This window comes from Saccopteryx bilineata, chromosome 1 (assembly GCF_036850765.1).
Source record: "Saccopteryx bilineata isolate mSacBil1 chromosome 1, mSacBil1_pri_phased_curated, whole genome shotgun sequence".
NCBI lineage: Eukaryota > Metazoa > Chordata > Mammalia > Chiroptera > Emballonuridae > Saccopteryx > Saccopteryx bilineata.
Window position 1 is genome coordinate 81,935,238 of NC_089490.1, and position 27,867 is coordinate 81,963,104.

The following is a 27,867-nucleotide window of genomic DNA, read 5'->3' on the forward strand; positions in this document are numbered from 1 at the left end:
ACAGAGAAGTACAGAAGTGGTCCTGCTTCAGGCTTGGGGCTTGAAGGAGGGCACTGGGCCAGGTCATCTCCCAGCCACCTCTCTGGGGTCCTGCTCACCCTCAGGAAAGCCGCTTTGCCAAGCCCACCAGCCTGGAAGCTCCAGGCTCCCCTCCACCCTACCAGGGCCTCCTGGAGATAGCAGCTGGCTTAGTGTTGTTGTGTTTAATTTACAGTCCCAAAGCCCAGGTTTGCCTGACTCATGACCACAGGGCAACAGCCCAGAGGGTCCTACACTCAGGGGCTCTTGGCCCAGATGTCAGATCCCACAGCCCTGCTGGGGGTGAGGGTCCCCAAAACCCATCTCTGATGCTCCTCTTCCTGTATCGTGCCTGCATAGTAGGAGCTCAGTAAACAGCACCCATTGTTACTAACTTGATGCTGCAAACAATACCTTCATTCTGTCCACCCCTTGGCCTCTTCTATCATCAGCCTATCCTTGTTGATTCACCTTTTCCTCCCCCCAGCAGGATTCTGCTTCACTCATGTAAGCATTCATTAATGAGTGTGATCACCAGGCACTGGCAGATACATGCTGGGTGACACAGGGACTCAAAAGATGCTGCCCATGACCTGAGGTCACAGCTGCAGAGAAAAGTGCAACACCCAGGACAGGTGTCCACAGCTGAGAAGGCACCCTCACTAGCCTGCAGTGTGGGAGTGGAGGGCTTCCCAGGGGAGGAGACAGGGTTCCTACTTCCACGGCCAAGTGGGTCTTGCTTGGAACCAGGAGAGGGGCGGGCAGACAGGATGAGAGCAGGCTGTCAGCGAACCAGCAGGAGGGAACAGCTCAGGATGAAGAGCAGGCTCCCCCTAAGAATGAGTCCCTATTTCCTGGGTAGAGACCACACCTCTCCTGAAATCCTAATGTAATTACCCATTTTCTTGATGCCATGCCCTAGCCCACCACACCCCAAATTCAAGAAAAAACCTGTCTCTCCGGGACCCAGCCCAGGCCTGGCACATGAGAGATGCTCGAAGGGGCCTGTTCAGTAATAATCAAAGGAACCAATTAACTAAATTATTTTAATCTCGGGAATTGGCCCGATCAATGTGGAGTCCTCTGCTGCCTCCCAGGAGACCTGCCTCTCCCTGTCCAGGTGAGTCCCTACCTAACTTCAGTACGCACCTAAGCAATGGGAAGCATTCCTGGACTGGGATCCTCCCCCTCACACAGCACAACCGAGTCAGCCCATTAAACTGAAACCTATGGCTCGCTCAGGGGGAATGTGGGGCCCAGTTAACCATAGGAAGCAGGAGCTGAGACAGCGCTCATAAAACTAGCTCAGGTCTTGTTGAAACCACATCACAATACTTTGGTTTTTTCCACAGCAGGGCACCCTGAGCTCAACCCTCACACCCCAGAAAGCACACCAGCTCCCTGCGCTGTATTTGCCTGACTGAAGTCAGAGTTGACCAAGGAAACCATGTACCAAGGCCCCCTTCACGATGTACCATTTAGAATACAGAGAAAACAAGCCCACATCCATGTCACCAAAGGCCCCAAGAAGCTTGCAGACTTGCCCCAGAGGCAGCAGAAGGGCCTCCATGGGTTTATGCTTCTGTGAGGAGGGCGTGGATGCGGCAGCTGGGCTGAGGCCACAGGCTGAGGTGAGGTCCTCTTCCAGGAAGAACAAGGGCCTGTGGTGAGCAGGGCCTCCACTAAGCTGTGACCTGGGCAAGTCACTGCCCCTCTTTGGTACCCTCACCCCAAAGTGGATAACAGATCCTGTCTGGAATAGGATGTGAAGACACTGAGGGTTTATCTCAAGGGCAGCTTGGGGTGGGAGGTGCCCCATGGGGCTGTGAAGACTCCCCAGCCCAGCTAAGCTGCTCCCCACCCCACCCCTGCTTCCAACCCTTGAACAACCAGGAGGCGCAAGAGTCCACTGGGAAACTACAATTTGCACAGCCAGTAGTAACAGCGGCACCCGTGTCAGTTCTGACTATGTAAAACTGCACCTCGGCCCATAAGAAGAATGAGAGGATTGTGAATCACCTGTACATAGATTTGCGTCCTTTCTTCCCCAACACTGCTGGTCACAGGGCTTTCTATTTAAAGATGCAGACTACCCTCAGCAGGCCTAACTAACAGGCTTGTCTCCTAAGCATAGGAAGCCAGTGGGGCAGCCAATTTGACGGCTGGGGTATGGGGGGAAGCGGCTGGGGTATGGGGGGAAGCGTGGGTTCACTGCAGGAGGTGGACAGCAGCTGCCTTGCGGATGAGCCGCTCAGTCAGGGGCGAGTTGGGCTTCAAGGCATCACGCTCCATCAGAAGGCTTCTGCGGAAACAGAGACAGGGTCAGTGGTGGAACCTCCTAGAAGATGTGGGGGCCTGATGCTCCCTCAACCCTGAGGCAAGACACAGGCATCTTGGGCTGGGGCTGAGGTGGTCAGAGAGCAAGATGCTCCCTTTCCCAGAATGCTGGAGAGGGGACAGCATCACGGCAGAGGGGACAGGCTGGACAAAAGTCCAGGGACGGGGGCCTTGCCTTGGCAGGGGCCAGAGAGAAGGTGAGGGAGGTGTGAGGACGAGAAAGGGTGGACGTCCAGAGCCCAGCGTCCTCGCACAGGTGCAGGAGTGTAACGGGGACAACAGTGTTTGGAGAGCATTTTTACATTGTCCTCATGATGCCTCCAGGGACTTGAATTCCAGGGTGAGCACATCACTGTGGCCTTGGTGGCTCAGGAACTTAGGGACGAGAGGGTAGGGCACACCTGTGGGTATTCAGGTGGCGTCACATGTGAGACTATTCTGGGAAAAGTGAGTGGTAGAGGAGATGGTGAGAGAAAAACCCCAAGTTTAAAGAAAGCAGTGGTACCATTTAGGGGGAAGACCTCAAACAATCGGCAACAGTGATTCTGTGGGGCCAGGGTGGGGTCAAGGGGCAGGGACACTGCCAGGCACTCAGGGTAGGGACACCAGGGCAGGGGCTGAGCATTTCCCACTGAGGGGACAGGACTGGAGCTGAGCTGATGGCTCCATGGGTAGATGTCCTTGGAGGGGGCACACCTGTCACCCTAACAGCAGCAGGCTCCCCCTCTGTGGTCAGCGCCTGCTCCGGGCATCCCATGGCTTGCTCACCCCCCAGCACTCCCAGGGGCAAATGCTCTGCTTTCCAGCAATAGCTACCTCCCTGCCCCGGCATGGGCTGAATACCCCCAACCCTACTCAACTCCCATGCTGAAGCCCTCAGCCCTCTTCTCTGTCCTAACAGGCCCACCTTCCCTGACCAGCTGCCACCAGAGGCACCAACTCTGACCCACGCCAGGGCCTGGAGCTACTAAAGAAACATGTGTGAAAAAAAAAAAAAAGAAAGAAACACGTGTGGCTTTTTGCATATGGCCATGGAGGGGTGAGGAGCATGGGCATGTGTCCAAGATGCTTCAGAGTCCACTAAGCCCACTGCATCCACACCTGTTTCATCAGCACCATGAGCACCAGCACTGCTCGGTTGGAAACGCTGTCGGGCAGCCGGATCTCGCCCACTGTGAGCCACCTGAGCCTGTGCTCAGACCCCAGGACTTTGTACCTGACCTTAAGGCCCAGCCAGGGGCTTCCTGGGACCCAAGGGGCTGTCCCAGACTGCCTCCCTACAGCCATTCTGCCCATCAGGCACCCTTCAACTCCTTTCTTTCCCCTTTCCCTTCGGTGTTCCCACAGGGCACAAAGGACCCAGGTGAGGAGGGCACTCACATCTCACCCCAGAAGCGCACGGGCTGGGCTGGTGTAGGAGGTGGCAAGGAACTCAGCTGCCACATGCTGGGCAAGGTGTGCCTGGGTGTGAGAGCATCAAGGCTGCTCTCCCACATCCCCAGTCCTCCGGCCACACCCTCCAGCCCCTTGTGCTAACCAGACCACCCATGGCCTGGTTAAATCCCCTGGGTTTCAGGCCTCCCTCAACTGTCACTTCCTCCCTGACTTCCCGCCTGCTCAGTGCCTCCATCTCAGCTCCTCAAAGCAGTACACCTGCTCTCGTGACGGTTTTAAGTATATTTGTGTGATTCACTTTGCTTAGGGCCAGTTCCCACCTCAGAGGTAAGCTTCAGGCGGCCAGGGCCTGGGTTTACCTGCCCACCACACCTCTTGGCACCCAGCACAGTCAGGTAAGAGAATGTGAACTGAGGCCTTGGCCGGCAGCAGCTGGGTGAAAAGGAGAATGGGTCTCCAAGGCAAAGGGCGCAGCATGTGCAAAGGCCCAGGCTTGAATGACCAGGACGTGTTTGGGTAACTGAGCAGGGCTAGAATGAGGGGAGGGCTGGGGAGGGCAGGAGAGTGGGCCTGGGGGTGGCTGGTACCCTTCAGTTGAGCATAACAAGGGAGAACAAGCACCCCCATAGACTTGCATCTTCACAATCTCAAAGGTGGGAACCAATTCAGACCAAGGGATGTGGGGACCGCTGAGCGTGCCGGAAGCCCATGGGGAGAACCCTGTGTGAAAGAGCTATGAGTGGAAAGAAAACCTTCCCAAGCCAGGCTTGGGGACATGCGCGAGGAACTCACCGGGCCACGTTCCTGTGGGCGTCAGAGGTGCATTTTAAGGCCGCGTGGATCAGTAACTGGTTGAAGATGTCTCTCTGAAAGGACAATTGGGCAGGTTAGGCTCCTGTGATGTAGGATGAGGGATGGGGCCACCCCTACCCCACTGCAGGCCACCTGTTCTCAGGGACAAACTGGGGGTGTGAAGATAAGGACACCTGCACGCTACGGGCACAATCCCTTGGAGAGACACTGCTCAGTGCCTCCATCTCAGCACCTCAAAGCAGTACACCTGCTCTCGTGACAGTTTTAAGTATATTTGTGTGATTCACTTTGCTTAGGGCCAGTTCCCACCTAAGAGTAGGATCCAGGTGGCCAGGGCCTGGGTTTACCTACCCACCACACCTCTTGGCACCCAGGACAGTCAGGTAAGAGAATGTGAACTGAGGCCTGAAGAACTGGCCGGCAGCAGCTGGTGAGAAAGGAGAATGGGTCTCCAAGGCAACCAGTGCAGCACGTGCAAATCCCTTGGAGAGACAGGGCTGCTGGGCACAGGGACTCCTGGACTGGGCCACAGTGTTCCAGCAGCTGGCACAGATGGAGGCTGAAGGCTCACCTGGGCGTTGCTGCCTCCGATCTGGACGACCCGGTAGCGGATGGGTAGGAGAAGCTCCACGACACGGTCGGGGTTCCCGTTCTCGGCCTCCACCAGGGCATGGCACAGGGGTAGCCCCACGTCGCGGGCCAGGAGGTGCTGACAGTTCTCGCTGGGGGACCTATCAGCCAGAGGAATTGCCCTCAGTGGCCCGCCCCACCACAGCACACCTGTCCCCCCACCTGCTCAGCCCGGTGTCCCCTGGCACTGCCCTGCCACACAGTAGGAGCTTTGACCGGGTGAGCTGACAGAGGAAGAGCAGCCAGGAGGGAACAGGGCTCTTATCTATTGATAGCTTCAACAGGGTTGAATTCCAGTTTCCTAGTGACCTGGCCTTCATCCGGTCCCCCACCCCCCAATGTCTGGCCTCAGTTTACCCCTCTGTAAAGTGAGAGGAGAAGCAGTGCTGAGCCAGCAGGATGTCCGAGGACTGCAGGCAATGCCGGCAAAGGCCTGGCACTGCAACGGGCACCGACACCAGGAGAGAACAGCTGTGGCAGCCTGTGTCTCCCACTGGCCCACATGTGCCTGCTGATGCATGTCATGAGCATGGGGGGCCCAGAGGCAGAAGTCTGCTCCACGCCTACCTTAAAAGCAAGAATCAAACACTCAGTGATTCTTGGGCTCCTTGGGCCTTCCCTGTGCCAAAAGGATGGCTCCCTAATACTGGACACCTCACCTGGGAGGAGATGCAGGGCAGGTGGCCATGGTGGTGGCCAGCTTGACCTGTGACAATGGTTGCCCTCCACCAGGCCTCAGGACACACCACAGGGAGATGGCTCCCACAGCCCTTGCCCCCACAGACGGGAGATGTGTCTTTGGTGGACCTGTGCTGCAGAGGCACTGTCCCCGGTTTGCACATGAGGAAACAGGCTCAGAGCAGAGAAGTAGTTGTTCAGGATCTGAGATCTTATCAGCAGCAGGTCTCTCTGGTTCTAGGACCCTACCATGTCCCCTGTGAGAGACTGCCTGTCATACGGGCCCTCACACCCACCTTGGGGATGGAGAGGCAACTCTGCCTGGCACCCTGGCATGACCCACCCCCCAGGGGTACACCTGGCAAGTACACACCTGGAGGATGGAATATGTACACCTATGGACACACATCTGGAGCAGTCCTCCACGGGCATCCCCAAGAAAGCTGTGCTCACTAGTGGGACCCCATTCCCAGTTGCCCTGGCAGCAGAAGCTTCCAGAACCCTGGCCCCTCTGCATACTCGCTGGCATCCTGCAGGGTGGTCAGCAGTTCCTGCGTGGTTCGGGTGTCCTGAGCACCCAGAGAGGCCATCAGAAAGTGTGCATCGTTGAACAGCAGGATGTGGTCACGGCTGTGTTTCTGGGTCACGGGCAGGACATCCATCCACCGCTTACCCACAGACACCCCTAAGAACATGGGAAAAAACCCACAGGCATGGTGTGAGGCCCCTGAGTGTGCCCTGCACCGGGGGCCTCCTGCACCGGCACATCCAGGGGTGACCTTTGTGATCCCATTCTAGTGAGGAAGGCAGGCAGGTGAGCAATGTCTGGCTTCATGCTGAGGACTTTGAGTCCAGTTTGTTACCTCTGTCCACTTATAAGGTAGAAAGCTAACTTTAAAAACTATCAGAGGGTACTAAGCAGTCCCTGGCCCCTTTAACAAATCCCAAAACCAATTTTTAAATTCTTCCTGGGTTGGCATGACCTGTGGTGGCGCAGTGGATAAAGCGTCGACCAGGAACGCTGAGGTTGCCGGTTTGAAACCCTGGGCTTGCCTGGTCAAGGCACATATGGGAGGTGACTCTTCCTGTTCCTCCTCTCTTTCTCTCTCTCTCTCTCTCTCAAAATGAATAAATAAAATCTAATATATATATATATATATATATATATATATATATATGGCCTGACCAGGCAGTGGCACAGTGGATAGAGCATTGGACTGGGATGCCGAAGACCCAGGTTTGAGACCCCGAGGTCGCCAGCTTGAGCGCGGGCTCACCTGGTTTGAGCAAAAGCTCACCAGCTTGGACCTAAGGTCACTGGCTCGAGCAAGGGGTTACTTGGTCTGCTGAAGGCCCGTGGTCAAGGCACACATGAGAAAGCAATCAGTGAACAACTAAGGTGTTGCAATGCGCAACGAAAAACTAATGATTGATGCTTCTCATCTTTCCGTTCCTGTCTGTCTGTCCCTGTCTATCCCACTCTCTAAAAGGGGGGGGAAATTATATATATATATAAAATAAATAAATTCTTCCTGGATTATTGCTAACACGACATCCGACACATAATAGATGCTCAATAAAAATATGCCAAGTAAACAGCCTCTTTCCACCTTTGTGTCTACATTTCTCAACTCTAGGCAATCCCTACTTCTGAGCCACTCTCCCACTCCACCTCCTACCTCCTGTCCTCCCGACTCCTGGAAGCTACCGGATTATCCTACTTCTCCCATGGGTACCTCCACAACTAGAGATGTTGCCCTTGGCTTCCGTTTCTCAGCTGGTCAACACTGCACATGGTTTCTGAGTCTCCACTCTCTACGGTGAGGGAGCAAGTGGCCTTGTCTTTCCTCCACTTGCCCCCAGCACTCCCAGTCTCTGAGTTGCCCTCGCCCTGTCCCCGATAGTTCTGGATGGTTTTGGCTGGACCAGGGACACAGGCCTTCCACCAGTCCAGGTTTCAGTGTCCCAGCCTTGCCGCCCAGACATCCAGGAGCCAGCCTAGAAAGTGCAGTAGCCTCCTCACAGGTCCCACAACGCCCTCCCTGATCCCCAGGGCTCAAGGCTCTTCCCACCTCCTTGCTGTTCCCTTGGCATCCTCACTGTTCCTCCAGCTTCCCCTGGCTCAGTCCCCACTGCTCAGAGGATCTTTCCTAGAGGCTGATCTGAGCCTGTCCATCCCTGCTCTAGCAGTTCCTCTAAGCCCCAGAGAAAATCCAACCTACTCACCATGCCCTACCCATGGGCTCCCGCCCCCTCCCAGCCTCCTCTGCTCCATCTGACCACACTGCCCCTACCCTCTGGTCATGCGTCCCCATGACAGGCTGCTGGCTTCTGTGTCCTGGGGTTTGGACAGGCTGTTCTCCACATGTAACGTCCTTTGCCATCTCTACCTGGCAAAGCCCGACACACCCTCCCATGGTTCACATTTCACCTCTACTGGGAAGCCTTCCAGGAGTCTTCCTGAACTGCCTGCCCTGTCCCCCACATTGTCCTACTGATCCAGGGTCTAGAGTGGGTCCAGGTTTGGCTCTGCTGGGCCTGGGAGAGAGAGGAAAACCATCCACACCCCTGCACTTGGCTGGAAGCCGTCCATTGCCCCAGAGCTGCAGCCAATCTCACCCAGGCTAGCTGCAAAGCATGGGGTAACTGTGTTAAGAAACCACTCTGAAATCCCAAGGGGTTGAGAAATTCTCACCTCCCTTGTTCTAAAAAAGAAGGCAGCACCCGGACAGAGACAGGCAGCCAGGTGCCACCTGCACACGGGGGTTGTGGGAACTGGAAGAAAGGGCAGCAGAGGCCTGGTCCCACAGGCTCAGGTAACTGGAAGGCAGCCGCAGCCCCAGTGCCCTGGGCCATAGCCGGGCGTGCATCCCAAGGCCTGTGGTGGGACCTAAAGGGCCTCGCTCATGAGCTCCCGCACAGCCCTGGGCCGGGGCCACGGCTGTCTCCTCACTGTGTGGGAAGGAAGGGGAGAGGAGCCAATGGGGAGAGCAGAGCTGTGGCTACCTTCCATCTGCAGCCGGTACAGCATGGAGCAGCTGTCCACCACGTCTAGCATGGCGCCACTGGCCCGCAAGCTGGGGAGGATCTGGAAGAAAAGTGTAGGAGGGCCCTCAGCAAACGCAAGTTTGCTACCACCATCCCTTCCGCTTCAGCTACTTGGACTGTGCCCCTCGCCAAGGCGCAAGCACTCCAGGTGCAGACCTGAAGAAAGAGCGGACCTGAGGGAGCAAGTCCGGGGCCCTGGCGTTGTCCCCTCCCACCCCCAGCCCTGGGCCAGGCCCACAGGGGACGCGTCTCTTCCATCCACGGTTCTAGATAGCTGGTCGCTACCTCATAGCTCACAGCACTTGTCACCCTTCAGTTCTCACCACGAAATCCTGACAACTCCCAAGGATGACTTTGAGAAAATGTTACTGAATGTTTTTCTCGGGCATTTAGACCCCCACCCCCAAATCACAAGCATCTTTCTGACCCGAGGCCTCTATCATTAAGCCTGCACTGGGATACTGGGGGGCTGTGAGTTAGGCATCCATTTCCTCTTAAAACCGTATCGGGGAGAGGGACGAAGAGTCAGTGTTCAGTGGGCACAGAGTTTTTAGTTGGGAAGAGAAAAAAGTTCCAGAGACGATGGTGCGGTCAGACAGACACCAATGCGAAGGGACTCAATGCCACACAACTGGAAACCTAAAATGGTTAATATGGCAGGTTTTGCATATTTTCCTGCAAATAAAAAAATTTCTATGGGACTATCAGTGGTCTCCAGAAAATGACTGAAGAAGAGCCTGGGATTTCAGAGGTGACCAATGGAGATGTGCACCTCTACCAAAACCTACAGGGGGCACAGCCAACTGAACGTCCCCGTCCCACTCGGTTACGACACCACGTCTGGCGGAAATTCACCCGAGTCTTACACAAGACGCTGTGTTCTCGCTCCAGCTGTTGTTTCTGGCCGGGGCAGTAAAGATGGGCTCAAAGTTTTAGAGACCAAAGGCCCAGATTGCAGCAATGAACCAAACTGTGGGTACACGTGGACTTACGTGGTCATCGTAGATGGTCAACGCCGCCTCATATTCGCCCTGGAAAAGTGAAGTTCCCACGGTTAATCTGTGGAGGGGGTGAGACGCAATACTGAGAAATGAGCTTAGAAGGAGCAACGCCGAAGCCCCCCCAGCACGTAACAGCAGGGTCTGGGCCGCCTCCTGCGGGTCCAAGGATGGGAGCTGCAGGACCACTGCTGCATGGGGCTTCACTTCCGATCGCCAGACAGAGGCGGCCTCTGCTGCTAAAGGAATGGCTTGTCAAAGCATTATTTTTCCTACGAAGTGCTTGTCCAACGGAGGCAAGCTCCTTCCTGCATTTCTTCGGTGGAGATCCCTGCTTTCGGCCAGACCACATATCACATTGTGTTTTCCATGTCACTACAAGGTCCCCATCTTTCAAGCTTTGCTCGTAGGACAGTTAGGGAGGAGCTTCCACAGTTTTTCTATGAGAAACAGTACTGCAAGAAGCATCCTTAGCGTGGGATCCAGTGGCAGGATCCCTGGGGACCAGGGTGATCCACACTTAGTCTGAAGTGTCTCCACAGACTGCACATGATCCACACGATCTCCAAGTTCAGACAGTGAAAAGCGCCTGAAGCACTTAAGCCTGAAAAGCTAACTGAAAACATGAATGCTCTCCTGTGGCAGGGCACTGTTTAAATGCGTAAATACAAACTATTATTGCACGGGACACAAAGTACAGCAAAGGGCAGAGACCCATTCCTTTCCCTGGACACCTTCCTAGGACAAGACAGCCAGTCAACTTACCTTTTCAATCAGATATAAAGCCCAGTGCCAATAATTATGACAAGCAAGCATGTCCGAGTCCTGGGGAAAGAATGAGATAAAACCCTGTCAGCCTCTAGAATAAGAGGCATGGATGTCGTTTCTTGTAGAAACCCCACACCTTTCAGTGTGGGAAGCACTTCCTGGGAAACCACTCTGAGGCCGGTCTGAGCCTGGCATGTCCACGTCATGTCCTTCAAGGCTAAGGGACAGCAAGTATATGCCTGAACTTGGTAAGGAAACTGAGGCTGAGGGAGACTGGCAACTCATCTGCCTTAGAGCTAGAAAGCAGTGCCAGGGTCCATGCCGAGGCTACTCAGCTCCTCAAGCCCCGTCTTCCTTGTGTGTGGAGAAAATGAATGGGAAATCCCTCCCATAGTTGCAGAGGCCCACTGCACGTCCAATCGGCACAGCCCCCCCAGCCCCCCACCCCCACCCCATAAAGCCATCAGGATCAAGGAGCCTGGGGCCAAACTCTCACAGATACTAACAGAGCCCATAGAATAAAGGGAGCAGGTTGACATCTGGATGGTCACTGCTGGCTCACTTCAAGCCCCACCATGCACGCCAGTCCTCCCTTCTATGAAGCTATTGCAGAAGACTCCTCCTCCCGTCTCCCAGAAAGGGGAGCTGACAACACCTCCTCCATGGACTGTGTTCGCTTTGCACCTGTGTTTGAGGACACTGAACTGCCTGGCTCTCCTCTTCCTCACTGGCTACCGTAGGCCTGGTGTCTTTGCTCAAGCTGGTCCTTGGCTTAGATACCTTCCATCCTACACCACGCAAACTCCAAGACATCTTTCATTACTCAAGATTGCCTTCTCCAGGAAGCCTTCCCTAACTACTCCCCCCCCCCCAAGCCCAATTGAGATGGATGCTTCCTCTGGGTTTCCACCTCCCCCAGAGTGCCCCTGGCATGCGTGTGGTCCATGTGCTGCTGGGAAGGTGCTCACTGCACTTCACCAGGCCTTTTAAAGACAAAGAAGTCCAGGCAGAATTTTCAGTGGGGTTCCCAGGGCAGGGCACAGCCTGGGGCAGTGACTGGAGCCTTGACTGAGCTCCATGCCAGCAGCCAAACACCTGGCACAGGTGCAGGAAGAGGAGGAGGACAAGGAAGAAACAGAGCCCCAGGCTGCACCACCCACTCTAGGGCTGTCCTGCCAGGCCTGAGGCTGCCAAGAGACATGGCAGGGCATGGACACAGATGTCAGATGACAAAAGCCTGCTGAGCGATGACCTTAGTCAACCGAGGCTGCCTAATTTTATGTGTTTGGACTCAACATCAAAGGGAATTTGTTTGGGACTGAGGGCTTCGGAGTTGCCCAGGACAGCTAGACCTCCACCACCCAGGTCCAGTAAAAGCAGAGTCTGGGGGGGATGTAAATGGAATGAGCTGGGAGGCCCTGGCCAGGCCTCCCCTCTCTCTCCCTTGGGTCTGTCTGGACAAGCCCCTGGCCTCAGCTGGGAGGGCCACACGCTGCTCCACCCCAACCCCCCACCCAAGACTCAAGTGTTCCCTCAGGAACTAGCAGTATCTGCTTCGGGAGCCCAAAGCAGGGCCTCTCACCCTCCCCGGGCCCTTAGGAAGACCTAAGTGTGAGCTACATGGGGTCACAGTTCTCAAACACTATCCCGCCCCTGTCTGCCTGCCCTCCCTGACACCACTGCTGGAGAAGCCAGAAGCCTACCTTCTTCTAAGTTACAGATGCTCCTCGACTGATGGCCGGGTCACATTGCAATAAACCTATCATTAGTTGAAAAGATCCCAAGTTGAAAATGCATTTATGTAATGTACCTAACCTATGAGCCTTGTGGCTTAGCCCAGCCCACCTTAAATGGGCAAAATCATATAACACCAAGCCTATTTTATAATAAAGTGTTAAAGAGTTCATGAAATTTATTCTGCATATCTCTTTCACACCATCATAAAGTAAAAAATCCCCGAGTCTAATTGTTATAAGTCAGGGACTGCCTGTAGTTCTCACTGGCAGGTCCCAGGCCAGGGAGCTGCTGAGGGATGCAAGTGACTGCACCCAGCTCCTGGTCTCTCCTTGGTTCGCTCCATCACTGAGCACTCGCCACTCAGCCTAAGTCCTGGCAGAGATGTGCTGTCCTGGCCAGCGGTGCGCTGGGGAGCCCACATGGCAAAGAGAAGTGAGAGGCAGGGCAGCAGACCACACCAGACTGGTGGCCCAGCTGCATGCCAGACCCAAGCCTGGGGACAACAGGTGTACTTTGAAGAGGGGGGGCCACCACAGTTGGGGACACTAGGACTGGGAACAGGGAAGTCCCTGCATCCTGGCCCCACAAGAACTCCAATGCCCACATGCCAGCCCTGCAGACCCATCCCCTCACCATCACCCCATCAGCCCCCAGCTGCACTGAGCACTCCCTGAGCCCACCACTGTTGGGTTCCCTGCTGAGCCCACTAGCCAGTGGTGGCACAAGGGCAGCTGAGAACCCTCATGGTTCTCACCCGTGCCAGGCTCTTGCTTCCCTTTTCCATTCCTCTTACACCAAATACCATAGGCCAAGATCAACTCTAGAATCACCTGCAAAACACTGGCAAATGTTGAAAGGCACGTGGCTCACAGGAGGACACTGTGGCTCAAAAAAAATGCCTCCCAGGCCCGGGCTGGTTGGCTCAGTGATAGAGTGTCGGCCTGGCATGCAGGAGTCCCGGGTTTAATTCCCGGCCAGGGCACACAGGAGAAGCGACCCATCTGCTTCTCCACCCCTCCCCCTCTCCTTTCTCTCTGTCTCTCTCTTCCCCTCCCGCAGCCAAGACTCCTTTGGAGCAAAGTTGGCCCGGGCACTGAGGATGGCTCCATGGCCTCTGCCTCAGGTGCTAGAATGGCTCTGGTCACAACAGAGCAACACCCCAGATGGGCAGAGCATCGCCCCCTGGTGGGCATGCCAAGTGGATCCCGGTCGGGCGCATGCGGGAGTCTGACTGCCTCCCTGTTTCCAACTTCAGAAAAATACGAAGGAAAAGGAAGGAAAAAAAATGCCTCCCAAATCACGAGTTCCCCACAGCTAAGCTGCACCCTATAACTTTTGTCCATAATGCCCTTGCTTGACTCAAGGGGATAAATGGAAGCTCCCAGGCAGAGAGCCCTTTGGTCAGATACGCACCTTCCAGAAGGTTTCTGAGCGCTGCATGAAGTCTAACCCATCCTCGACCTCTGCTTTCATCTCGTGAATGTGGGCAATGGTGTGCACTGACCACGCATCTGTCGGGTTCACAGACAGAGCCTAATGGGTGGAGGGAGGGGGTAGGAAAGAGTCCAGAAAATGTGAATTTGTCAGGCTGCCCAGTGACAAGGCATCTCCAAGTTATGCATGAGGGGCCTGAGCTGAGATGCACAGCTGGGTATTGGGGTGGAGCAAGCATGGGGACTGGAATCGGCCTCAAAACAGTAATGACCCCAAAGACTAGCCCCTTTGGCCATCTGCAGGATGCTGCCAAAGAGGGTACCCCTGCCCGTTTCACAGATGAGGCTAAGTGACTTGCCCAGGACCACACAGCTAGTTCTTCTCGAAGCCAGGGCTCATCCCACTGACCCCACAGCCTCCTGCGTCCAGCCGAATCACCTGCAACATGCCACCCAGCCGCCCAGCTTGTTTCGCCCCTGAGACACTGTATGTGCTGATGCTGTGCAGACTGCCACATACTCCAGGGCCTCCCAGAGGCCCTTTCTTATCAACACACATGCAATGACCACTCATATAACTTTCTGGGCTGTTCTGATGTAAAGCCAGTAGCCACGGCCACCATCATGGCCGCCTGGCCCACACAGGTTCACATTTGATTTGGACAGACAGTAATGAAACAATGGAGCCAAGAACTGGTGGGCCATTACCTTTAATCCTAGCTCACACCCAGACGGCAAGGAATACACACAGTGGGAAAACACTTCCCTTTCCATTCATGGCTCCCAAAGCCACTGACTCATCCGAGTATTCCTAGAATCAAAGGTTTCTACCTCATCAGCCTTATTCACCTCTGTTCCCCATCTCCTCTCTGCACAAACTGGCTTCTCCTTCAGTACTCCACCATCTTGGCTGCCTCTCCTCTGCAATGCTAATTTCAGGAACCAAGTGAGCGAGTCCCTGGTCTCCCTTATTTTATAGTGTAGAAATTAAAGCCTTTAAGCCAATATACAAAAAAGAAAGTCTCTGATACAAAGCCACTTATCTCGGTTTGAAACCCTGGGCTTGCCTGGTCAAGGCACATATGGGAGTTGATGCTTCCAGCTCCTCCCTCCATCTCTCTCTCCTCTCTGTCTCTCTCTGTCTCTCTGTCTCTCCTCTCTAAAATGAATAAACAAAACAAAAAAAACAAACAAAGCCACTTATATGAGGCATAAATGGTATTCCTCATAAGAGGAATACCACCCCACATCATGCAACAGTCAAGGGTGTGGAGAAAAGTTTAGTCTTAGGCCAAAACTAAGCCTTAGGCTATAAGGACCTTGTCAGCTTACAGCCTGTCTCCCACACCCAATGCAAACTATAAGTGAGCAAATATATACATCATATTTACAAACTTATTTGACCAACATCTGACATTATTACTATCAATAAAAATAGCTGTTCACATGACCAGTGACCTTGACAGTGGCCAGCAAGGGAGGCAGGACCAAAGGGTATGATTTTAACCACAGAGGCCCTGTTCTTTCACTCCTGTGTTCAGCTCACACTTACTGATCGCCTACAAGGTGCCAGGCATGGAGCAGTAAGCTAAGCTCTCAGCGGTCTTGTGGACGATCCCACCAGCCCAGCTTCCCCGCACCAGGTCTCGGTTTCGCCCAGCCCCTCTGCCCCAGACCCCATGCCTTTCACAGAAGCAGAATCGGGGAGGGCTGGCACCTCTGCCCCTGGCCTGGCACCTGCTGCAGGGGTCGATGCTGATGTCCCCAGCAAGCCCTGCCGCTCTGCCTCCATGCTCCTGGCCCCTGCTTGCACAGGCCCTGCCAGTCCACATGGGGTCACTGTAAGAAAGAGCATGTCTATAGAAATGATGGCACCCAGGAGCACAGCCCTGAAGAACCAGGACACTTTGGCAACTGCAGGGACGCAGCTGAACAGGCTGAGGCACTGGGGCCCCATGAAGGGACCCACTAAGGGTGCTGCTCTCACACAAAACAGAGATTCAGAGCTGCAGCTCTGACCACCCCCTGCTGAGATTAGAGCCCTCCATTTCTGAGAGGTTCTCTGGGACAAAGTCCAAACTTCCCCTGGCAGATCTGGCCCTGCCTGCCTCCCAGCCTTTGCTCGGCCCACCCACCTCCACCCTAATGCCTCCTTGCTGACCGCCCTTTGCTCTTCCTGCCTCCGGGGTGTGGACTGCAGACACAGGGCCCAGGCAGCACCACCCTGAGGCCTCTCCACACTCCAGCGGGCACCTGGTGCGACCCACCCTGCTCTCCTAGAATCCTGGTGGTCACTGTCACAGCCTGGCCATGCCCAGTAATTGCCTGTGGTGTGCTGGTGTTGGGGTCAGAGTGTGGGCACCTGCAGAAGGGTAAAGGAGCTTTATAGGAACAAAGAAGCACACCCCATTTCACTACTTCTTGCACCTCCTAGCCACCCTCTGGCTTCTTGAACCATCCTGACAGCCCCCAGGTGCTCAGAGGGATGCCACCCACATGGGAGGCCCACTGCCATGTTCTCTAAGGCAGTGGTCCCCAAACCCTGGGCTGCAGACCGGTACCGATCCGTGGGCCATTTAGTACCGGTCAGCAGAGAAAGAATAAATAACTTACATTATTTCCGTTTTATTTATATTTAAGTCTGAATGATGTTTTATTTTTTAAAAATGACCAGATTCCCTCTGTTACATCCGTCTAAGACTCACTCTTGACGCTTGTCTCGGTCACGTGATACATTTATCCGTCCCACCCTAAAGGCCGGTCCGTGAAAATATTTTCTGACATTAAACCAGTCTGTGGCCCAAAAAAGGTTGGGGACCACTGCTCTAGGGAACCTTCCTGTGGCTGACCCTCCAGGCCATGAGGGTCACCCAACCTCTGCCTCAGGCCTAAAGCACAGAATCCACCACCCTATGTTCAAGTCTGGATTCTATTTCTTCCAATAACCAGAACAGGCTTCAGAGACCCCCATGGGCCCCTGGGCCCCTGAAGGGTGGCTGCTGTCTCCTGGGGAGGGGTGCTGAGGCCAACTTGTGTAACACCTGGCAGGAAGACCCCTGGCTGAGAAGCTGGTTCAGGTGGTCAGGATGAGAACTGGCTCTGCCTACTCCGAGCCACGTGGCCGTGGGTAGACTGCAGCCCTCGCCTCATGAAGCCCTGATCCCTCATCTGGGTAACGAGATTAATGCCTTGTGGCAGAGGGGTTGAGCAGACTTGAGCAATGTATACAAGAGGCCAGCACTAAGTCAGGCCCAGGAGTGCCTGGGCCTCAGTTCCGGAGCTGGAGAAGAGGGTCACCCTGAGAGCTGGATATACCTCGTGCTTCAGACACAATTGCCTGGCCCACCGCCTGGCACCAGGCTCAGCACATGAGGGGTGTCAACTATGCCCCTTGGTACCAGCCAGCCCACCTCGGGGACATGGGAGGAGGGGTCTGGGCCTGCGAGAGGCACTTACAAAGCCATGCCATTCTTCACTCTGATGGAGTGGTCGAGGGAAGGGCTGGCTGGCAGGACCCCAGCCCCCGCCCCAGTCAGGGCACCATAAGCAGTCTGTTTGCAATCATGGATCAACTCCCTGAAGTTTAGTGATGTTGGTGACACTTAGAAATGTGAGGCTCAAGGTGGAAAGACCAACGTTCACATATGTTCTCCATCTCCAAATTTCTGGTTCCCAGAGTGCAGTGTGGACTCTGGGGACAGACAGAGCAGGGGGTGCCCGGGACCACCACTCATGCAACCAGAGAGAGAGACGGGACCAGGACCTCCCTGAGTGTTACTCACCTTACTCTCCTGTGGAAATAATTTATGTAATGTGGCCCTGCAGACCATGGCCAGAGCAGGTGACAAGTGGCAGCTGCTCTGTTACCACAAGTCCTTCCTCCTCAAATAACTGAGGAAACGTGCCTAGAGCAGGGTCACCCACAAGTGGTGGTCCTCATGTCCCTCTCCCACCTGACACCACCCCTGGGGGCTGGCACTTAGGGAAGGCCGCACCCACCTCTTTGGCGAGCTTCTCCGCTTGACCGTAGAAGTTGGTTTCCATCAATCCAAAGGAATAGATGCCTTTCACGTAGCTAAAGGCAGAACAAAACTCGTTTTTTTTTGTTTTTTTTATTTTTTTAATAATTTTATTTTTTTAATGGGGTGACATCAATAAATCAGGATACATATATTCAAAGATAACAAGACCAGGGTATCTTGTCGTTCAATTATGATGCATACCCGTCACCCAAAGTCAGATTGTCCTCTGTCACCTTCTATCTTGTTTTCTTTGTGCCCCTCCCCCTCCCCCTTTCCCTCTCCCATTCCCCCCTCCCCCCCGTAACCACCACACTCTTATCAATGTCTCTTAGTTTCACTTTTATGTCCCACCTACGTATGGAATAATGCAGTTCCTGGTTTTTTCTGATTTACTTATTTCGCTTCGTATCATGTTATCTAGATCCCACCATTTTGCTGTAAATGTTCCGATGTCATCATTTCTTATGGCTGAGTAGTATTCCATAGTGTATATGTGCCACATCTTCTTTATCCAGTCATCTATTGACGGGCTTTTTGGTTGTTTCCATGTCCTGGCCACTGTGAACAATGCTGCAATAAACATGGGTCTGCATGTGTCTTTACGTATCAATGTTTCTGAGTTTTTGGGGTATATACCCAGTAGAGGGATTGCTGGGTCATAAGGTAGTTCTATTTTCAGTTTTTTGAGGAACCACCATACTTTCTTCCATAATGCTTGTACTACTTTACATTCCCACCAACAGTGTATGAGGGTTCCTTTTTCTCCACAGCCTCTCCAACATTTGCTATTACCTGTCTTGTTAATAATAGCTAATCGAACAGGTGTGAGGTGGTATCTCATTGCTGTTTTGATTTGCATTTCTCTCATAGCTAAAGAAGATGAGCATCTTTTCATATATCTGTTGGCCATTTGTATTTCTTCCTGGGAGAAGTGTCTGTTCATATCCTCTTCCCATTTTTTATGGGATTGTTTGTTTGTTTGTTGTTGAGTTTTATGAGTTCTTTGTATATTTTGGATATTAGGCCCTTATCTGAGCTGTTGTTTGAAAATATCATTTCCCATTTAGTTGGCTTTCTGTTTATTTTGTTATCAGTTTCTCTTGCTGAGCAAAAACTTCTTAGTCTGATGTAGTCCCATTCATTAATTTTTGCCTTCACTTCTCTTGCCATTGGAGTCAAATTCATAAAATGCTCTTTAAAACCCAGGTCCATGAGTTGAGTACCTATGTCTTCTTCTATGTACTTAATTGTTTCAGGTCTTATGTTTAGATCTTTGATCCATTTTGAGTTAATTTTAGTACAGGGGGACAAACTGTAGTCCAGTTTCATTCTTTTGCATGTGGCTTTCCAGTTTTCCCAGCACCATTTATTGAAAACTCGTTTTTTTTAAAGTGGACCAGGATCACTCAACCTTCATGGCCCACATGGGCTGAATGTGTCCCCCAAAATGATGCATGTGAACATATGACCTAATTGGGGTGTCTAAAGATGGAATCAAGTTAAAAGAAGGTCACACTAGAGTACGGTGGATCCTAAATCCAATGGCTGGTGTCCTTATAATAAGAGAAAGGAGAGGGAAATTTGAATACAGACACACAGACACACAGACACACACACACACACACACACAGGATAGACAGCCATGTGAGGACAGAGGCAGAGACTGGACTAATGCAGCTGGGAGCCAAGGAAGCCACCACCAGAGCTGGGAGAGGCACAAAGGACCCTCCCCTAGAGCAGTAGTTTTCAACTGCTAGTCTGCCAGAAATTTCATGCCAGTCCTCCAGAAATTTTGTACAACCACCCTGACATTGTATGAAGAGTATAGGCCCCTCTAGCTCAGGGTGATGAACTCTTTCATGGGTGGTTGAAAGCCACCACAGAGCCTTCGGAGGGAGCATAGTCCCACCAACACCTTGATTTCAGACTTGGGGCCTCCAGAACGGTGAGATAATAAATATCTGTTGTTTTAAGCCCCCAAGGCTGTGGCACTTTGTCATGGCAACGCCAGGAGACTGATCCACGTGCTAGACAGGTGCTTGTCCTGCACCAGGCACCACGTCAAAGCACTGTGTTTCCCAGCAATTCAGTGCTCCTCACCACCTTGGTGAGGAGTAGTGGGACCTTGATCATCTTCAGGACTGTTCCCAAGTCGAAGTCCCATCTCCATGGCGAATCTTCTGCAATTCACATCCCACCTCCTAAGATGTCAACGTCTCCACTGGGTCTGACAAGGGAATTTTCCCTCCTGTCCACCTGATGCCCACCAGGAGGAACAGTCCAGGAACACCTCCTGGGAAGCTGTGGTGACCACGGGCTACAGTGGCTTCCCTGCTCAGCAGCACTGAGCACCGTTTCTTGCCAGACCCCAGCTCCTGAAGACAGGGACCCTGTCTGTCCAGCTCAGTCTCCCAGGCCCAGCTGACAATGGGCTTGAAGACACATGTCTGACTCGATGCACACTTCCATTTCTCATCTGTAACCACTGGCACCTGAGCACCCACAGTCTTGTGGGACTATGTGAAAGCAAGATAGAACAATGGAGCTTCCAGCTGAGACTCAGATGGTATCTTTACGACGGACAGAGATAAACTCCAGCCTTTATTATTCATGGAAGCAATGCTCACTGGCATTCAGACTTTACTTTTAAATATTTATTGAGTTCTTGCTGGGGTCATTTCACCGCCCACATTTAAACATGTTTGGATGTGTATGATATGCACCTACTATAAGGCTCACATCTGATGTGTCACTGGCCACAGTGCCCAGTTATTTGGTAAGACACTATCTAGATGTCACTGTGAAGGTGGTGTTTAGATGTGATTAACATTTAAATCAGTAGACTTTGAGTAAAATAGATCACCCTCCAGAATGTGGGTGGGCCTTGTCCAACTGGTTGAAGGCTAACGAGAAAAGAAGGAATTCTGTCTCCAGATTGTGACCCAAAAACTCTACCTGACTTTCCAGATGGTGCCTGTCTTATGGATTTTTGGACTTTCCAGACCCAGAGTAGCCTGAGCCAACATCTTAAAATAAATCTCTCTATACACATACACACCTAGAAGTTGATATTTGCACATATATGTAAATAATTTAGATATAGACATACACATCATACTAGTTCTATTTCTCTGGAGAACCCTCACCAACACAGCTCTTCAACCTATGACTCTGCTTGACCTTCACAACACACCTGTGATTAAGATCCAATGGAGGTGACCATGAACAGCAGTCACTCGGGTTGTGCAGAGATCCTCCAGGCAGACCCCCTCTCCTCCAAGCCCACAGTATAACTGTACTTCCTGGTCTTCTGTAGGTGGGTGGGTGGCCGGCTCTAGCCAATGACTTGGGAGTGGCAGAGCGTCCCTTTTACTCTGAGTGCTTAAATGCCACTGTGAATCCCTCAGGAGAGCTCTCTTTTACCCTCTTAGCAACTGGTGTGTCCAGAGAGCAGTTTGCTTGCTCAGCCAGGACCCTAGAGGGAGACAACGGCATGGGTACAGAGCCTCAGCCATCCTGAGATGGACACAAAGTATGTATGAGCAACAAACCTTCGCAGTAACAAGCCTTGCAGAACCAGGTCTACAGTACATTTGTTTCTGCAGCAGAAACTACCTTGTGCTGATTGATACACAACAGTACTACCCTGTCCCCAGGATGGCAAGAAGATCAAGAGACTCCCTTTTTAGGGGAGTGTTGGGAGTGGTGCCACATTTTTAGGGCAGAGGAGAGAGTAAGAATTAGAAATGATGCTATTTCCAACCAGCACATACCTGCTAAGGGGGATGTCAGGTGTCCAGAAGGGGTAGATTCGAGCCACAGAATCTCGCATCTGCTCCTGGTAGCCCAAGTAAAAATAGGCATCGTGGGAGAACTTCAAGGCCAGCATGTCTGTCGGGTGGTCCCGGAGAATCCACTCCCATAGTTCACAGGCTCTGGGAAAGTTCCTGGAAGCCAAGAAAGGTTTCTCAGCAACACTGAATGCAAGTTCACAGGCACGGGAAGGGGAAGAGGCGTTGTTTCTTGCCAGCCTTACAGTCTGTCCTGAATGTGTTTTAAAAATATGTATAGGCCCTGGCCAGCTGGCTCAGTGGTAGAGCATTGTCCCGGCATGTGGATGTCCCGGGTTCCTTTCCCAGTCAGGGCACACAGAAGAAATGCCCATCTGTTTCTCCACCCCTTCCCCATCCTTCTCTCCCCCTCCTGCAGCTATAGCTTGATTGGAACAAGGTGGCCCTGAACCCCGAGGATGGCTCCATGGCCTCTGCCTCAGCTGCTAAGAAAAGCTCAGTTGCTGAGCAACCCCAGATAGGCAGAGTATTGCTCCCTAGTGGGCTTGCCAGGTAGATCCCAGTCAGGGCACATGAGGGAGTCTCCCCTCCTCTTACTGAATTAAAAATATACATATAGATAGATAGATAGATAGATAGATAGATAGATAGATAGATAGAGATAGATAGCAGGTCTTCCAGTGACATCATTTGGTTCAAGGTCCTTTTGTGACAACGTGGATGAGATGCTCTAAGACCTTAACTCATTTCCATCGGGCAGCCTATGGTTTCATTATAGGGTGCTTTGCTTAAAGTAGCAGAACGTGTCACCAACAAGAAGTGAGAACTGAACAGTATATGTAAAAGTGTTTATGTCAGATTGTGGCTCATAAAATTAACAAGCCAATGGGAAACTTTACTCTTGAATTTAAACAAACAAGCTGGTTTAACAAGCTGCCAAAGACAGTTTCAGCGGAGACCATGAACCAGCTGCAGGAGGTAGAACTCCAGCCCCGCGCTGAAGGCTGGCACTGACTCACCAGGAAGACTGGGCAGGCCTCCCCAGCAATCAGCTCAGGTCACCTGGCTCTGCAGGCCATCCCCCCAGCCTGAGAAGACACAGGCTGTCCCAGACGTGGGTTCCAGGATCAAAGGGCTCATGGGTGGGGGACACAGGTGGGAACAAAGAAGCCAGGGCGATCTGAAAGGCCTTGAGCAGATGCTCAAAGGGTGTGTTCGTAAAAGGAGCATACGGATGAGGGTTTTTTCTCCTATCTTCAGTATATTTCTCTAATGTGGTCCTATTACTTTTGAAAGAAAATAATCAATTTAATTAATTAAACAAAGGAAGTTGCTTTGATGCCCTATCAGGAATCCTAGCCAGCTACTTGCTCATTCGGCAGTCAACCGAGGACAGGGCAGCAGGATGTGATTTTCAATTAGACGAACTTGGGAGGCTGGGAGGAAACCACCTTAGGGCCCCCTTCCCAGGGGTGCTGAGCAGCCTGTGACACCGCCCCGCACCACCTCACAGTGCCAGCCCCTGGCCCAGGGATGCACCTCACCCCTTGGCGAAGGTCTCTACAGCAGACACATGTAGCTGCTCCCGCTGCGTTAATGGCTGGGTTTTGGAAATCTCTACCATGGTCTTCACGGCTAGGTCAAGCTCTTTGTCCAACTTCACGGAGCTTCCGGTGCCAATCAGCACTAGACCATTAGATATGACGTGGCCCATCGCTGGTGAAAGATTGGCGGACAGCTTGTAATTCAGATGACCCCACCTTGCCCAGCCCTGCATGTGAAATAAGCTCTCCATATCCCAAGAGAGGTCAAGCTGGGGGGCAGGTAGGCTGTGCACTGCGCCCCCACAAACAGTGCAGAACTCTGCCTGGGCCCTCACTGCGCATGTGGAGGAGCAGCAACCCTAGAAGCACCCTGCACCTCCACAAATACTTGCCTAAAGAGGGCATTCTGGTGAGTGCCAATGTCTGGAACACTAATCACCGGGTAAATTGGTTAGGGGCGCCCCCCACCCCTTGCTTCCCTCATCAGTTGATATTGTCACTACAAGCTGCATGGGGCATTTATTTGGTAGGTGCTATCCAGGGGATGGTCCCCAGAGCAGAGAAGCTGTAATCCCATCTTGGCATCTTTCATGCACTAAATGTTTGCGGGCTGGAAGGGTTCATTGTGGCCCTTGTAGCAGCCCTTCCTGGCAGATGTGCAGGCACCCAGGTCCTATCTGGGCTTCCAGGCCCCACCTTGACAGAAGCAGAGTGTCCACTGACATTTGGAACTCAGCCCTGGGACCTGGGACCCAACAATAGTACTGGTACCACCTAAGTGGCCCCTGCTTCTGACTGGGGCCTGAGTCTGCTCAGAGAGCATGAGCCCATCCCTGGCTCCTTCTTCCCCTGTTCTGTGCCCCTGCCCTCAGCAGGACCTGGCTACAGTGCAGTGGGAAGGGCTGTCCCTACTACCCTGCCCTCCAGCCTCAGCCCTTCTCCCACATTCGGAACCTCACTCACACTGGAGCCACCTTCCTGGGGGTCACCCCATAGCTGCTACACACGTGGCTTGCCTATAACACCAGCCTCTGTTCTGCATCAACCCACCGCCCGAGTGCTCTGAGTGCCCCCCCAAGTGCCCCCAAAGGCTGGAGGAGTCATCTCTTGTGTTCCAGGGCAGGTCTAGCCTTGTCTGATCCCAGCTCCCCAACTATCAGCTGGGTGGCTTTGGGTACCTTCCTGCTCTCTCCTTGTAGTTCTCATCTGAGAAATGGGATCAGTGTCTTCTTTACAGAATTGACATCCAATTTGGGGAAAAAATTGGAAAGATGCCTTCTCCAGAATGCAGCATTTCTATGGGAGCAGCTGTTATTCCAACCAAAACATTGGCTGGCATCTTTCCTTCCCCCTCCATGCAAATACCAGACTGATCACTGCCCCCTGTGACCTGGGGGCCCTCAGCCCGGGAAAGTGTCACTCACCAAAGGTTGGATCAGCTGCCTTCAGCTTCGACAGGCAGCCCTCGATGCCACCAAGAGTCTTGTCATTGGTCCATTTTACATACTGAAATACAAAAAGTCAGACAAAGCTTGACCCAGGGAGTCCTCCACTAATGTTAATAAAATCATGTATCTAGGCTGGCTTGTGGTGGCGCAGTGGATAGAGCATCAACCTGAGATGCTGAGGTCACCAGTTCGTAAACCCTGGACTTGCTCGGTCACGGCACATACAACAAGCAAGCAATGAACAACTAAAGTGAAGCAACTATGAGTTGCTACTTCTCATCCCCCTCTCCTCTCTCTGTAAAATGAATAAATAAAATCTTCTAAAAATATAAATAAAATAAAGGCAGGAATCTAAATCATGATTTTATTTTCTTTCTAGAACGCTGAACATTTTCTGGACTCTAACTCATAAAAACTGTAACTGGGTTGAACTCAGAAGAAGAGACTGATTACACACAACTCAAGGCACATTTTCCAGGGCTAGTGAGGCTGCCTGTTCCAAAATAGAAACACCTAAAGGAAGGTTCTGCCTAACAGGTAACTTGCCCACATGTCAACTGCAGTCCCACTAGGGGCCTTGACAGCGGGCACTGCAATAGGAGCCTTCCTCCACCTTGGTCACGTCTTTGATGAATGACTGTAGTAAATGTTCATTATAGAAAGTCACGCCGAGCCATGCCAAGTTGAAAGATTAAAACTTACTCTTAAACTCATCACCATTTTGACAATTTGACGTATTTGTTTCTAGTTCTTTTTTAAATGTCTACCTTTTAAAATCCTAAAGTCATGACAGTGCATTAAATTTTAGAATGTGCCCTGTCAGAGGTCCAGCCCACATCTACGCAGTTTGCTCATGCATTTTAACAAGACACAGGGAAGCTGATGCAAAGACTCAAAGAAGTCATGCTCTAAGAGGCTGGCACAGAGACATCAACTCACAGGACAGAACACGCACAGGCAGGAGCTGTCACTGCATGGAGGAACGTGCCACACAACCAATCCATGCTCTACAGAGGCCAAAAGGGGTGGGAAGGGCACAGATCGAGCTCCAGTGCCCACAGAGCAGTTCCTCAGCGAGCAAGCAACATTTCACCAGTCATTTCTTGTTTGGCCCTTCTGTTTCTAGAAACTTCCTTGGTCCTTATGCTGAGCGGATAGAGTCAGAAGGCAGCTTGCCTCACTGCTCCTGATAAAGACCAGCTCAAATTTTCCATCCTGCTCCTCCCTAGCTCACTGCATGAGTCAGCTCTCCGGGCCTCAGTCTCCCCACCTGCCACACAAAATAGTTAGATTTTATCTGAGACCCCTCCCCCCAGTTCTAAAACATAGTGTCCTTCACTGGTAGAAATGACTCAGAATACAGGGGAAGGTCTTGCAGCAGCCATAAGTGAGGACGATGGGTTCACAGATTAGCCCCAGGACAGGGTCCCGTGCCCTACATGGAGGAATCTCACATGATACCCACAGCCCACCACAACCCCTGTGCCCAGCTCAGCAACCCTCACAGACTATCTCCAAAAAGCAGCAGGCTGTAGCCCGCCTGCCACTAGGGGGACCTCACAGCCATGCTGGGCGCTGGCAAGATGTTTCTAAAATGTCCCAGCCCCGCCTCCCTGTCCTGGGTTACAGAATATAGATCCCACTGTAGTCGATTGCTAAAGTCAACATGCAATTTCAAAATCATTCACCATTTTCTGAGCCATTGGTGGTGGGGCTTTGTGCCACCTGAGCCATTGGTCCCGTGCCAGGATGCTTCAAAGCATTATGAAGAATGTTTGGGTCTCCATGAAGCCTGCTCTATCCAAGTTTTCCAGGAGACTTGGGCAGGGATGGATGGATGGGTTTTGTTGTCTATAAAATCAGATAAAGTTGTAAAGCTCTAAAGCTCTGAAAGTGGGAATGCTATGCCTGCTCACGGCTGACAAAGCAGAGGAAACACCAATTATGATGTGCATTTAAGCAAGCGGTGAGATGAGAGTACAGAGCATCCCCACACATCGTGTAAGTACCATTCATGTCGTGGCATGAATGCATGTAGCTGTGAGATGAGCCCAAAAACTTAACAATGAAAAATTAATTAAAAGCATTCACCAATTTCAGAAACTTCACCATGGACCTTTACAGAATGGGCCGCTTCCCTCAGAAGGCATTACCTGGGTCAGGGTGGCGTCAAAAAGCCTGCAGGCCTCGTTACTTGTGGTCGAGACTGGGAGACCGGCATCTTTCCATGCCTGCACAAATGGCAAAAGGGAATATCAGGGCCTTATTCCATGTAGCCCTCCAAACATAAACACACATGAGCCCAATCCCCAAGCACGTAAGATCTCAGATGCCTAACATCATGCAGATATGGGTTTCATTCAGTAAGACCAGGTTTTAGATGGCACAGAGCAGAGAGAGCTGAACCCTAGTGGCTAGACTCCCAGGCAGAACCCAGTGGCCTCTAAATAACTGTGTGACCTCGGGCAAGGCTCTCCCTCAGACCTTTGGCTGGCTCCTCTGGCAATAGGGCCCATGGATGCATAGGGTGACTGTGAAGTGTCCCTGGGGAGCATGTCCTCAGTAAATTCCCTAAGCAGGCGAGGAGAGGTCTGCGAGGGCGGAACAGGAGTCTGCTGCTAGAGTACCTGCAGGTTTCCCACCTGGCCGGCAAGGGGTATACTACCTGCTAATCCTTGAAACAATTCCTCACACCTCTCCACTTTACCGAACTATTTCTGTCCTGCCAGGGACACACAGACCAGTGTGTGTCCCTTTGGCTGGGGAAATGTCTTCTACTCCCTGCCAACATGTTGACCACCCCTCAGGTTGAGCACTGGGTCCCCTACTCCCTCTGTGCTCCACCTTCCTGGTCTGCAAAATAGGCCAGGCTCCCCGCCCTAGAGCGTCCCCAAGGAGACCCACACTAACTCCTGGCGTCCCTGCTGTACCACGCCGGGGTTCATGCTTTTGGGAGGTCCCGAGGATCTCCGCCGGTTTCCCTTGGTAGAGGGCCCCCCACGGGGTCTTCTGGGCCCCGACGTGCTCCCCGGGACTCCGCCCCGCCGTACCTGGCAGTCGCGAAGCGGCGCAGACACAGCCATGGTGCGCGCTCGGTGCAGAGACACGGCTCCGCTCGCCGACCCGGCCTTCCGGGTGGAGGCGGGACGGTCGCGCTCAATGCTTTCTCACTGGTCGGCTTCGGACAGACGCGCCCAGCCTGGCCTC

The 27,867-nt window shown here is 52.7% G+C and overlaps 1 protein-coding gene across 1 annotated transcript; it reads right to left on the reverse strand.

Moving 5' to 3' along the window:
* TTC38 (tetratricopeptide repeat domain 38) lies at positions 1-27,867 on the reverse strand. The gene is made up of 14 exons (XM_066255216.1): positions 27,711-27,867; positions 26,814-26,891; positions 24,637-24,718; positions 23,213-23,384; positions 21,651-21,824; positions 17,855-17,930; positions 13,836-13,955; positions 10,683-10,742; positions 9,912-9,950; positions 8,878-8,959; positions 6,391-6,556; positions 5,135-5,294; positions 4,543-4,616; positions 1-2,320 (listed from the first exon to the last, which is right to left on the reverse strand). The coding sequence occupies exons 1-14, from the start codon at positions 27,741-27,743 to the stop codon at positions 2,227-2,229; spliced, it is 1,410 nt and encodes a 469-aa protein (XP_066111313.1). The 5' UTR covers positions 27,744-27,867; the 3' UTR covers positions 1-2,226.